General features: G+C 35.1%; 1 protein-coding gene across 1 annotated transcript in view; it reads left to right on the forward strand.

The window, feature by feature from the left end:
* LOC143234580 (nuclear receptor subfamily 2 group C member 2-like) overlaps window positions 1-14086 on the forward strand; it is a 55137-nt gene that overhangs the window by 19541 nt on the left and 21510 nt on the right. Inside the window, 7 exon segments of the mRNA XM_076472037.1 lie at window positions 930-1090; window positions 3382-3550; window positions 4445-4624; window positions 5420-5568; window positions 5834-5909; window positions 7968-8170; window positions 8301-8364. Of these exon segments, the coding sequence (XP_076328152.1) occupies window positions 930-1090; window positions 3382-3550; window positions 4445-4624; window positions 5420-5568; window positions 5834-5909; window positions 7968-8170; window positions 8301-8364 (1002 nt within the window).

Here is a 14086-nt window from a genome sequence, read left to right on the forward strand (position 1 = left end):
TCGAATTCATGCATTTTCTTTTGAATGAAATGTTTTTAATTGAAATGCCAGTTATTTCTGAGCATGCTTTTCAATTATGAAATGGATGTTCATCCCAACTTTCACTACATTTTGTTTAATTCCAAAATTAATATCATCAATTTCATTTTCACACTTTTCAAAAGAGGTATACCTAAATTTAGAAACAAAATGTGATGCATACAGGATGGCTAAGTTAGCTGTTTGTGACAAAACTTTGCAAATTCTCTTAACTTACACGTGCCTCATAAACACAGCTTCTCAATTTTTGAGTTACAAATAGCTATGAACAATGTTATCATTGGTCCAGAGGTTCTTTTATAGATTTATAGAAATACCGAGTAACCAGGTTTGGTGATATTAATTCTAGTGTCATTGTTTTGTGTATGGTTTTTACACAACTTAGTCAATAGAACATCTTTCATACCACTTGTTATGTATACAGCCATGTGAATAATTTCTTTTTCTTTATTTTTGTATGTGTTTAGAAATCTCATTTTATCTATTTGCAAAACCATTTTGTATGTAAAGCCTATTCAGATGTAGTTATTTTCAGGATAGAATGTATCATGAGCATCTTGGTAATACTGTTAACTTAAAGAAAAAAATATCTATGTTTTTTAAAAGATTTAAACATTTTTGTTTTTGAATTTTTATCAGTATTACTGTGAGGTTTTCTTTGCTTTCATTAATAATTTTCTGTGGTATGTTTACTACTTTTTGAGTCATCTATTAAGATTAATGTCTGCTTAACACTTTGTTTCTTGTGTTTCACTTACAAGTAACTTCAGGTTTTGGATGTCATCCAGTACTATAAGTAGTCTTGTTTTCATGTTTTGAAAAGAAATGCATAGCTCCAAGTTTAAGATATTGAAAATAGTCCATGAAGAACTTGTAATTGGTTCCTTTAGGAGAAAACAACAGTGTGAATGAAGACAGTGATTCTGTGAGAGATAATCAACAAGCATCCGAGCCAAGTCAGCTACTGTTCTTTCTAACAAATAATAACCATAAAGCACCACAGCCTAGAAACACGCTACCTGGAAGGGTTACTGGAATTGGAGAAACGTCGGTAAGGGGTCGATTATTTTGTTATCTGGAAATGAATAATTTGAGACAATGTTTTTGTTTGTTTTCTTTTTCAGAAAAATACTAGATTGATTGACATCATGTGTAAAGGCACACCTACAATAACCAAAAGTTAGGAATGAAAAGCTATCTGTAACAATTAAAAATTGGGAATGAAGATATGCCTTTAACAAAAAAAAATTAGTAATGATAATACACTTGTAACAACATGAAACGTGTGGTGTTCAAAACATACTGTGTCATAATGAGAGTAACTGAAAAGCTGATAGTTCAGCTGTTATTATCCAGTGCCATTTAACTTGCAAACAATTCTTTTGTAGAATATTATGAGATATAATTCTTTAGATAAAGCCTCTTCCCTGTAATTTTATTAACTAAGTGAGGCTGGTAGAGGTCATTGTTTATTGTTTTTGTTCTATATTATTAGATGAGTTGACAATCTCTACAATTTCATAATATATTACCAAACTAGCCGTTATTTGGGGTCAGTATAACTTTGCATTACTTGTTGAGGATGCACGACTTGAATAGATCTGCTTCTAGTGGAGTGTTGTGAATTAGGTAATTTTGTAATACTGGAAAAATAAAATAGGATAGCAAGTGTTTTAGCAAACATTCAGATGATATAAAAATGATTTGTTTGGGCAACATCTCTAACAGCTTGCAATTATATTACAGGTATAAAGATTTTAATATAATTTGATTAAAACTGCAATAATAATTAATTAAATATTGAAGGGAGTACAACTTGTGTGTTACATTACATCTTTTGTGTTTAACTCCAGCATTATAGAATTGTGTGTATATTCGTTGCACCTGTGAGTACATTCATCACGTTCAGCTATATCACATTAAAAACGAAATCACTATGCACCTCACTTCATTGACTGCAGGTATTGGCAGAATCCTTTAATTTTGTCCATCATGCTACAAGTATTTTGGCAGGATCCTTGAATTTCACTCATATGACTTTATAGTTTCATGTTGGGAAGGAACACCTAGTTTGACTGTCTTTTCACCAATTTTTTTCATGTTGTATAATTGATGAGTTCTATCTTGAGCTCACTTTTTCAGTCCATGTTTGGCTACTTTCACTATTTCACTTCTTTTTCTCTGGACTTTCTCTCTGAGTTTTCTCTATCAGTTTAGTTTATCTTGTTGACATGTATGCAGTGCTATTTTGATATCTTTTTTTTATGATGTATTATGAGCTACTTATCTATACTAATATTTTTGCTGTCTTGAATATTCTTCCTTCCTCCATGTCTACAGGTGTTATTTTAATGAATTCACATAAAATTTCAGTTGAGTGCTAACATGGTTTTTTTATATTTGAGCCATTCTTCCTGCTGACAGTTTGAGTCTAGTTTCCTTTAATACACACACATTTATCATATTAATGAAAATTGTGTATTCAAGATATTCTCTTGTAACTTAGCACTTGCTTAATTTTTCAGAAACTTAGTTTTTACTGGTGTTTTAATAGCTTACAGTATTTTATACACTGGTGTTTTAATGGTGCAGTAGAAATCTTGCACTCTTAATGTACTTGTTTGTCAAGTGGTTAATCTCTGCATAGCTTTCCTTAATTAATAATGAGCTCCATGTATTGTTAACCACCTGTTTAGGTAAATCATGTAATGAAAAGTACTATAAACAAGGTAAAGCAGATAAGTCATGTTAAGTACTGCTATAAACACGATAGATTATGTAATGCAAAGTGCTATTAAAAACCAGGTAACACCATTTGTTACTCTTTCATTATTATAGATTAGTGCTATTATTTTGACCCCTTTCAAGACAGTATCTTATATCTGCCTTCTTGAACTGGGATGGCCACGGAATATGTCACTTGTTAATCTCATGTTATCACAGATTAGTGCAATTATTTTGACTATTGCCATGTTACACTGGCTTTACTCTAACAAGTACTCATCATATACTGGACATGATGAACATCCCGGCATAAGTGAATAAGCTACATGGAAGGTGAGAGAATGGGTAACTGTTGATACATGTACAACAAGTACTGCACTGCATTAATGATGCTCAGAATTTAAGGTCATGTGACACTGACATGATAAGCTATACTACTAATGAGGAGAAGGCAGCTGTTTGCTGTTTGAGCTTGGAACATTACGTTGTAAGCACTCTTACAAATGTTATTCGTATTGTGTTTCAGTTCATTCAGAAATGTGTATTTCATTGTCTCTGAATCTGGATATTATTGTGAACTTGCTATTTAGTAGATGCATGTAAAGGATGTATTTTCAGGGAAGTTTCAACAACCAAACTGACAATTCATGCATTCAGCTAGCCCTACCTGGAGTGACTGAGTGGGCAGTGAAAGTGAATGATTGGAATGTTCGTGATCAAACATCTAAAGCAGTTATCTCGGAGGGAAACATGGAAACTTGCTACGTCTGTGGAGATAGAGGATCAGGTAAGAAAGTATGTTAGGTCAAAGATCTAATGATATTAATCAGTAGAGAAAATTATGTAGAATATTGTGCTGTATGTTAAAAGATCACATTAGAGATTCATATGTATCTTTGGTTAAGTAAGGCATTCTGCATATCCGTGATTTGGTAGAAAATTATGCTTTATACATGACTATGAAAGTTTTGTATTTATGGTTACGAATGATAAGATTAGAAATCCTACTGTATTTATGGTTACGAATGATAAGATTAGAAATCCTACTGTATCTCTGGTTACGAATGATAAGATTAGAAATCCTACTGTATCTCTGGTTACTAATGATCAGATTAGAAATCCTACTGTATCTCTGGTTACTAATGATCAGATTAGAAATCCTACTGTATCTCTGGTTACGAATGATCAGATTAGAAATCCTACTGTATCTCTGGTTACAAATGATCAGATTAGAAATCCTACTGTATCTGTAGTTATGAATGATCAGGTTAGAAATCCTACTGTATCTGTAGTTATGAATGATCAGGTTAGAAATCCTACTGTATCTGTAGTTATGAATGATCAGGTTAGAAATCCTACTGCATCTGTTGTTAGAATGATCAGGTTAGAAATCTTACTGTATGTGTGGTTATGAGTGGTCAGGTTAGAAATCTTACTGCATCTGTTGTTAGAATGATCAGATTAGTAATCTTACTGTATGTGTGGTTATGAGTGGTCAGGTTAGAAATCTTACTGCATCTGTGGTTAAGATGGATCACATAAGACCTGCTGTATCTGTGATGAAGTAGAACCTGTTTTATCTATAAAGGTGAAATTGTATAATTTGTGTTTGTTATTAGGAAAGTGGCATCTTCTAGTAAATATGTTGTGTTTTTCATCAGCAAATGATTTGTTGTTTTAGGCCGTCATTATGGTGTGATCACCTGTGAAGGGTGTAAAGGTTTTTTTAAAAGAAGCATTCGCCGTCAAATACAGTACAACTGTCGTGGTAATGGAGATTGCGAGGTAACAAAACATTATCGTAATCGATGTCAGTTCTGCCGTCTTCAGAAATGTCTTGCTGTGGGTATGAGAGCTGAATGTAAGTACTGTTAGATTTATAATCTGTAATTAATTACTTTCATAAAAGTTGCATGCATGTAATATAATTGAGCAATATGAACAAGGTGCTTTGAGGTAGTGTAGACCTTTCATTGTCATTGTTCACAAGATATGATAGAAAAATTGTGAATGTTCTTTATACCTAGAATATCTTGTATCACCTACAGCTCTCAGATGACTTACACGTGCATCAAGTAATATTGCATATGTTCTACTTTTCTGTCACAATATAGATTTTTGCCAGTTGTGTGATATTTTTTTATGGTTCATCTTCTGCAGTTAATACTTCCACTAATGTCTTGCATGGTTTTTTTACTGCATATTTCTTACTTTCCATACCGTGACTAGGGTGGGTTTCTTACAGGTCTTTTTATGGATGGTTGCTAAATCTCCATGACGATTCCCATTCCCTCACTTTCCAAATTTCATTAAGTATAAAGTACATCATCATTTTGCAAATTCTAAGTCCCTAATCTGAAAAGAAAACATCTTTATGACGTAAGTGTATGAATATTTTGGTTTTGGAAGAGTTATACCACCCTTCCTGAAAACAATGCTAAACAATGTCAACATGTAGTTTTTATAAAACTTACTTTACAACACATTTATATTGGTTGTGATTATCACATGACTTGTTGATTTGCTTGTTCAACTTTCTGTATCTTGACTTCCCGAAAGAATATTTTCTAAGGGGAAAAGAAAGGCAAAAAGCTCTGTTATGTAAAAAAAATAAATAAAAGACAATATTTATTAATTTGTTTTCAAATTTTTGTAGGTGTTCAGTCTGAACGTAAACCAGGGACACAAGAAGGACGGGATAAAAGTAGTAGTTCTTTATCTGAGCTGGAAGCTCACAAATGTATATGAACAGCTTAATTATATGGTTCTCCTCGTGTTGTTGTACCAACTGTTTCATCAGAGAAAGTACTATCTTGTTACTACTGTTGTGTGTTGTATGAATATTGTGATTTATCTTACTAGTGAATAATAATCTACTATTTAGAAGTGGTACATTTTCTTCAAATGTGAGATTGGGTAAGGTAGCTCTAAAGGTTGAACAAGTTAATAACAGTTGAAAAGAAAAATTGAGAGTTGTAGCAGTACAGTATTTTTAATTTTTAATCTTAGAAATTTCATTCTAATAATAATCATGACTGTAGTGTTTTAGAAAATGTATTGTGTTTGTTAGGGTAACAGCAGAGGAGGACGACAAGAACCATTGTCAAACGATATCTGCATGTATAATCATAGCACTATAAATGCTGGTAAGTACCCTGTTCTTTTTCCCTTAATTGCTTGCAATTTTTGTAGATAGAGAAAATATACTCGTAGAAATATAAAGTCAGCTTTGTGTCTCTTTGTCAGAAAAATGATCAGAAAAGTTATATTCATTCTTTAATTTTGAAACATTATAAGTACTTTTAAAAGATAAAATAAGAACAAGAATAAATGTTACTAAAATTGTAACAATTAATAGGTCTGAGAATTTTAATGTACCAGGAAAAGGACATGATGTTCTGGCTCCTAAATTAAGGCCTTCTTCAGGTCAAGTGGATGTATTTATTGACATTGACCTGAGGAAGGCTTCATAATATAAGTCAAGATGTCCCTTTTTTCATTCTACAGGCAGTTACAGTCCATTAACCCTTCCTTTATGGGCTTCCATGGGGTTCCACAAAAGTATCCATGAGGGAAATTATGCTATGATTTTTTATTATGTATGCTTGTCTTTACAAACTTTTTTCACATTATTCATAAACATAACAAGGCTCTCATACATAAAATATCAGATATTTAAATAAATGTTAACAATTTTTTAACCCAAAATTTCCTCTTATGTATATACATTATTACTATTAATAAACAAGTTATTAACTTTCAGTTATTTTTCTTAAAACATAGAACAGTAAATAGAGATATATAAAAAAACAATTATTTCTGCTGGATACAAACTTCATAATCATTTTTTGCTTGCTGAAGTTTGCTAAGCCTTGTCAAAATTTGCACTTGAAGGATGTGAAACTTTTTTTTTTTCTAGGCTTTATATAAACAGTTGAATAACCAAAAATCATAAATTAATATTTCAATACCATATAATTCCACTCTAATTTATTAAGCTTGGTAAGTAAGGTGTATTTTGGTCTATAAAAATAAATTTCAAACTCGCCAGAGTTTCACCCTACCTTTTCAAATCCAAGATTTAAAAGAATGAGGTTGATACTAAATACTTCAGTAATTATGAGAAAGCCATTTGAGAGACATTCTAAGCTTTCTATTGATTATTCACACACATCGTAGATAAAAGTAAATGTGAGTAAGTATGTGTTTCCAAAAAAAATGGGAAGTGGATAGGTCCCCCGTGTTTGTTCAGTACATATAGCAGTGTTTCAGCAAATAATAAATATAGGATGTATATAGTTTTCAATATCAGTAATTTTAGTAAGAAACTGTAAACCTTTTATTTTGACATCACAAACATCTAATGTGAACCAGTACTGTATTCAACATACTATGTGACAGATAAAAACTTGTATTTAGGGATTTTGTTTTAATATTTACTTTTAAATTAAGAAATGAGCTTATGTATAAAACTAAAATCTGAGTTGTGATCTGTGATTTGATACCAAACATATTGGCATTAATTCACAAAATAGTAGTTCAAAAATTTAAATATGAGTGCACAAATGTGATGATATGACCTTTCACCTGTGACCATAGGAAGACCTGTAGTGAGAGGGTTAAAGTACTCTCTCTTACTATATCCACTGTGCTTAAACTTCCACTGAAACAAGTAGCAATTAATGTTAGTGAACAGTGTCTGATTCATAATGACAACTTGTAGCATTTTAATATTTCTACAGAAAACTTGTTTTTTGAGTAGTAGATTTAGAAAGGTTGCCAAAAATTTCTACTTTAAAGTTTACTAATTATTCTTCCAAATTTTGTTATTTGACTGAATTCATCATTGCCAGTTAATAATTCATTGAAATGTAAATATATATTAAGCTATAGATATAGTTTTAGTTAGTTCAGTTCCACTGATAATATAATAGATGGTATTGTTTATTGCTAAATTGTACACCATGCTTGGTTTCCAGTGGTTTTTATTTCTGTTCTTTACCCAAAAAATATTGATTTATTTTCTGTAATTGCTTAATATCTTACTTTTTTCATTAAATCTTTGATAAATTATTGGCAAAACTATTAGCTTTTCAGACATTCAGAACCACATATCTCAGTCATGTATTTGATGAAATGGCTTTGATGTAGGTAGGCCTATTTTGATTAAGTGTGTTTTTTAACCTTTTTCACCTTTAAAACAGATCTTAGTACTCTAGCTAATGTTGTTACTACCTTGGAAGCAATGAGACAAAGTTCTGAAGAACTTGACCATAACCAGTCAGTCAGCAATGGTCACGCTGGTGAGAATGGAGATGGAAGAGCAGGTGGAACAACTGCTATCTCAAGAGCTTTTGATACAATGGCTAAAGCTGCTTCACAGCAGAGTTCAACAACAATGGCTGGAGTGAGTAAAATTCTTCATGATTGTTAAAGCTAAATTCTTGTGTTTTTTTTACTTGTTTATTTAATCAGCTTCAACCAAAAAGACTTTATTGGCACTCATTATGAAGTCTTCAATATGTTTATTGTTTTAGACAATGCGAGGTGGAATTGGACTTAATGTAGACACAGACAGTGAACCACTTTTTGAAGTTGAAGGTAAGTTATTTTATCACCACAGAACTCCCTAGCACCTGCTAAAGGCAACTGTTAAAGTATTATTTCATTGTCTTAAAATGATGCTGAGTCTTGAATTAGCCTAAGCAATGTTTTAATTATTTCTTATGTTCATTATTTCACAAAATAATTGTCATAAATAGAAGGTTACTTTTAATGTTTAGGTTATTGTGAGTTATTAATGTTATGATTATTTTGGCTTTTTTATTCTTATGCTAATAGAAAATGCAGGAAAATGTTCAACAACAGACCAATGAGCTAGCCCTCATTTTTGTCACAAAATAATTAAATTCTGTTTATTTATGATAGTTTAAAGAATATTTATGTATTACTATATCATATTCTTTGTTTGAATTATAAGTTAATTTTCAAATTCTCTAATGACATTGGATATTCTCTCACCAGTAACTCGCAATTGAGAGTTCATCTGCACTAGACATGATCCCTCAAGGTGGATTCCTGTATATGGTTAGGAGACCTCCCAGAGAAGCTTCTGTACTTTCAGTTTACCTCCTCTGGGATCTAAACATCCACCCTGTGAAGGGAAAGAGAGGATCCTGGTGGTTGAGGGGTCCAACCCTAACACACCACTTGGCCTTGAATTCCAGGGTCAGTTGGCTGGTCCATTTGGACTAGGCTTAACTAAGTACTAGTGTTGAATGTTCTCGACATGGACATTGTGTCTGATGCTGGTGTTCAGGGGTACTGCTGATGAAACCCTCCTGCAGTGTCCTTGTTTGGCATTATAATGCATCTCCTCTTAGGACTTCATGGTAGATGGGGTTAGTATGCACTGAAATGCCTTTATTATGAAAAATCCCATCCATGAGAAAATAAAAATGAAAAAATAGAAAAAAAAGGTTATTGAAAAACAACCATGTAAGGATGACTGTTGTACAGTCATCACCACAGTCAGACTCAACACCTTGATTTCTCATCCTGCATTCATTGTCTGAGAAATCTTCAGGGCAGATGTCTTCCTTTCTTATTCAAAAGGGATTAGAGGAACTTTGTGGCTCGCTGAAGTCAGTGAGGAAGTTATATTCAGGAGATATTTTGATGAAAACATCTTCACCATTGCATACCAAACTCCTTTGAAAATCAAAGGCCATTGGCGATATGCCCCTCAAGGGTACTTGCTAAGTGAACGTGCAGATACAAATATCAAAATCACAACATTGGAAGGCAGCATAATTCCATCTTTATAAGTGGAAATTTGACGCACTGCAGAAAAGCTTTGGCTGGATAAACCAGCAAGGATCCTCTGACTCAAGAATGTTTTTCAAATCCCTTTCAACTATAACTCCTCTGAAAGAATTCTAAGTTGCATGGGGAGTAACCTCGGTGGTTATATCTCCAATGGCCTTTGATTTCAAGAGGAGTTTGTGTAATGGTGAAGATACTTCCACCAGAATGTCTCCTGAACATAACTTTCTTACTGACTTGAGGGAGCTAGTAAGCCCCTCTAATCCCTTTCGAATAAAAAAGGAAGACATCTGCTCTGAGGATTTCTCAAACAATGAATGTAGAATGAGAAATCAAGGTGTTGAGTCTGACTGCGGTGATGACTGTACAACAGAGTTATCCTTGCAAGGTTGTTTTTCAGTAATCTTTTTCAGGTACGGCCATACATTCCCAACCCTCTCATATGTTTCCAGTGTCAGGGGTTTGGTCAGTCAAAGACATCATGTTATGATTCTGTAATATGTGCTTGTTGTGGTGGGAAATACCACGATGCTTAAGAGTGTGAACTAGAACCTCACTTTGTTAACTGTAGTGGTTCACATCCCTCATGTTTTCAATCTTGCCATAAGTTGGTGGAGGAGATAGAGGTGCAACTCACAAAGACTGAATAATATCCCATATCCAGAAGCATGGAAATTATTGTTCCTCACTCCATCTCAGACATATTTTGCTACACTCCATTCCATTGCTACAGTGAGAATGCAGACAGATCTCTTCGTGCCTCTGAGAGAGTTGTTTTCAAATTATGTGAAGTCTTTTGCCCTCCATGGTTAATAAAGTTGACAAGTCTTTATCAACACCCATCTCTGTACCCACCATTCCTTTCAGCAGCTCCTCAGATCCACTTCCTTTGGTTCCAGCTTTGGAAATTTCCTCAGGTCCATCTTTTTCTCCATGCTCAAGATTGAGGGCAATTATTTGTTCATGCACTCAGTCACTGAAATTTTCTTTCAACAATATGGGTCAACTTGACCCATAGCAGGATCCATGGAGTTCAATAGACCACTTTCAAATAAAGAAAAAAAAGGTGGTCGAAAACAGAAGGGATCTCAACCCAGTTCTCATCCATCTAAATAAAAATGATCTCATTGATAAAGTGGAACTGCTAAGGTTTCCATTCCAATTTAGATGACATAAAAGCACTGATTGATCCTTATCATCTTGTGTGTCTTTCCTTACAGGAAACCTTATGATAGTTTTATTCATATTGCAATGACAGGTTGTGTGGTGACATGTTTCCTTGAGTCATACCATCATTGTTTGTTTTCTTTACTTATCTCCTGGAGAGACTTATGATCAACCAGACCTTGATACATTTATTAAACAGTGGCTGTTTCCCTTTTTAGTCTGAGGGACTTTAATGTACATAATTCCCTCTGAGGAGGTACTGATATTGATGGGAGGGGTTGTACCATAGAGCATATGCTCTTAGATCACAACCTTTCTGTTTTCAATACTGGTGCTTATACTTATTTTCTTTTTCCTAGTCAGTCTTTTTACTGCTGTTGATATCTCTATTTTCTCCCTTTCATTTATCATGGAGGGTTGACAGTGACCATGGGGCAATGATCATTTTGAGAGAGATTGGCTGTGGTTGATGCCAGCTGACTCACTTGCCCTGGTGGAAGCTGGACCAGGCCAGTTGGCCCTCTTTCACTGCTCTCTCAGAACTTGATTCTGCTGTTGTCTGTAAGCCATCATTAGATGAGGTGCACCAGCAGTAATTGACTGTATTGTCCAAGCAGCTGCTCAATCTATGTCATAAATATTGACATGTTTTCCATAGTATTCTGGTTCGTGGTGGAATTCTGCCTGCCACATGGCATGGAAGGCTCAAAAACAGAAGTGGGATACCTTTCATAGATATCCCACACTTACGAACTGCATCACTTTTCAGTGGGCCCATGCACATGCTCGGCAGGTAAGATGTCAAAGCCAGAAGGAATCTTGGATTAAATTCACAACCAGCATCTCCTCTACCATCAGTTCCAAAGCCATATGAGACAAGATTCAGAAGGTCAGTGGGCAGCATACGTTTGCCCCCCTTTCAATCTTGCTCTCCTATGGCCAGGAAGTTGTTTATTCCCAGAACTTTACCATTACTTCTTGCAAAATATTTTGTTAGGAATCTAACACTTCTGCTTCATCCCCTCCCCCCATCTTCTTAGTCATCAACACTCAGGCAGAGCAATCTCCTCTTTTCTTTCAGGCTGATCTTCTCTATGAATATAATTGACTGGTGGAATTCAAGCTCGCTCTCTATTAGTCTGGCAGATCCCAGTTGGATCTGATGATATTCACTAAGAGATGCTGTGCCATCTCTCTCCTGCTTTTCTTGCTGACTGGTTGCTGTAATTGAATCTGGTTGGAAAAGTCTTTTCCTGATGCTTTGCTTCTCGTTTTCTAAGCTTGGAAAGGATCCCAAGATTCCTTCAAACTATTGTCCAAATGCTTTGACGAGCTGTCAGAGAAAGGTCTTAGAGAGGATGGTTAATGCTTGTTTTGTTTGGTTCCTCAAATCAAACGACTTCCTCTTGCCTATTCAGTGTGGATTCTGATGACGGTACTTTAATATAGAACACCTAATTCAGCTTGAAACATCAATAAGGGAAGTCTTTCTCAAGTGACAACATCATGTTTCTGTTTGTTTTGTTTTTTACCTTGAGAAAGGTAAAGATACTGTGTGGAGTTATGGCATCCTGTGATACCTCCACTCATATGGGTTGCTTGGCCATTTGCTCATTTTTATTGAACATTTTTTAATAGATCAGCAATTCCAAGCCCCTATGGTATTGACACTTTCCTGTTCTTTCTCACAGGAACTTGAAGTACTTTAAAGCTGTTTTGTGTGTCACAATTTTCATTATTAAGGTGAATACTATCAGTTGACAACTCCCTCTATACTTGCAAATGCTCTCTATGATAACGACTGATACAAGCACGAGGTTTATTGAGTAGCAGCTATGGACTGCTCTTAATTATTTACTGCAGTGGACCACAGCAAACAGTTTTACCTTTTCTTGCTCTAAAACCATTTGAATGCACTTTTGCCACCAATTCACCCCAATTCTATTCTGAACTCCATGTCGGTGAAGTTGTGCTTCCCGTGGTCCCTGTGGCAGAGTTCTTGGGGCTTATCTTTGACCGTAACCTTACCTTTATACCACATGTCAAGCAGCTATGATTCAAGTTTATAAGGGTACTGAACATCCTCTGTGTCCTCTCTTTCACCTCTTTGGGAAGAGATTGATGTTTCTATGCTAAAGATCTATTGCATTTGATTTGACCGAAACTGGTCTATGGGTCTGTGGCACTGCCAGGACTTCATCTTTGAAGATGCTAGTCCCAGCTTACCATCTGGGGCTTCGCTCTGCATGGGGCTTTCCACACTTCTTCAGTCCAGAGTTTGTTCACAGAGTCTCATGAACTTTCTCAACATCTTTGCTGTTTTCAACTTTCTTTACCTCTATACTTTGAAAGTTTGATCCTTACCACATCATCCCACCTGGGGTTGTGTGTTTCTTCCTCTCTGTTACATGCTTTTTCAGAATAGACAGTCTGTTGTTGTTCCTTTTGGCTTTCTTATCCAGGTGCAGCTGTCTAAATTGGGTCTGCCCTTGGATGACTTTGCTGTCTCCATTGGTTGAGTCATCTGAGGAAGGAGGATACTCCTGATTGGAAATACCATCTTCTATTTGCAGCACATTTTTTGAACCCTTCTTGCATTCCCATTTATACAAATGGTTCAAAATCAGGTGATTCTGTGGGCTCTACCAAAGTTTGTTGTGGTTAGGTAATTGCACACACAATCTTCTCTACAGTTTCCGTGTTAACTGCCAAATTGTATGCCATTTCTCTAGCCATGGATCACATAGAAGCTAAGAAATACTCGAATTGTACTATTTATACTGACTCACTTAGCTCTACTGGCCCAGGAATCACTGCACATTAGTTCTCACCCTGTTCTTGTTAATATTCAAAACCAACTGGCCCATTTCTCTTTAACATCTACTTCTATCCAGCTTTTCTTGATACTTGGCCACATTGGTATTCTGAGGAACGAACTCGCTGATACTGCAGCTCACTGTGTCTGCTCTAGTGCCATCACTGCCATGTCTGTTCCATACATGGACTGTGGTCCTGTATTAAAGGCTCAACTCCTTGCCAGTTTGCTTGGAGTGAGCAGTGTGACAATAAGCTTTTGCAGATAAAACCCTCTATTGGACTTTAGCCAATAGTTTCTGTAAGGATCAGAAGGAGAAAGTTGTTCTAACTAGACTATGTACAAGTCATAGTTTTTTACCTCATTTCTTTTATCTGTGACTATGCACTAATGTATGGTCTGTGTGATGTGTGTGATACTCAAGCTGCAATAGCCTATGTTTTACTGTCCTGTCATCATTACAACTCTGTCTGATGGCACCATTTAAGATATATTTCGTCAACAGGTTTACCCCTG

The sequence above is a fragment of the Tachypleus tridentatus genome, chromosome 12 (assembly GCF_004210375.1).
Source record: "Tachypleus tridentatus isolate NWPU-2018 chromosome 12, ASM421037v1, whole genome shotgun sequence".
Classification (NCBI taxonomy): domain Eukaryota; kingdom Metazoa; phylum Arthropoda; class Merostomata; order Xiphosura; family Limulidae; genus Tachypleus; species Tachypleus tridentatus.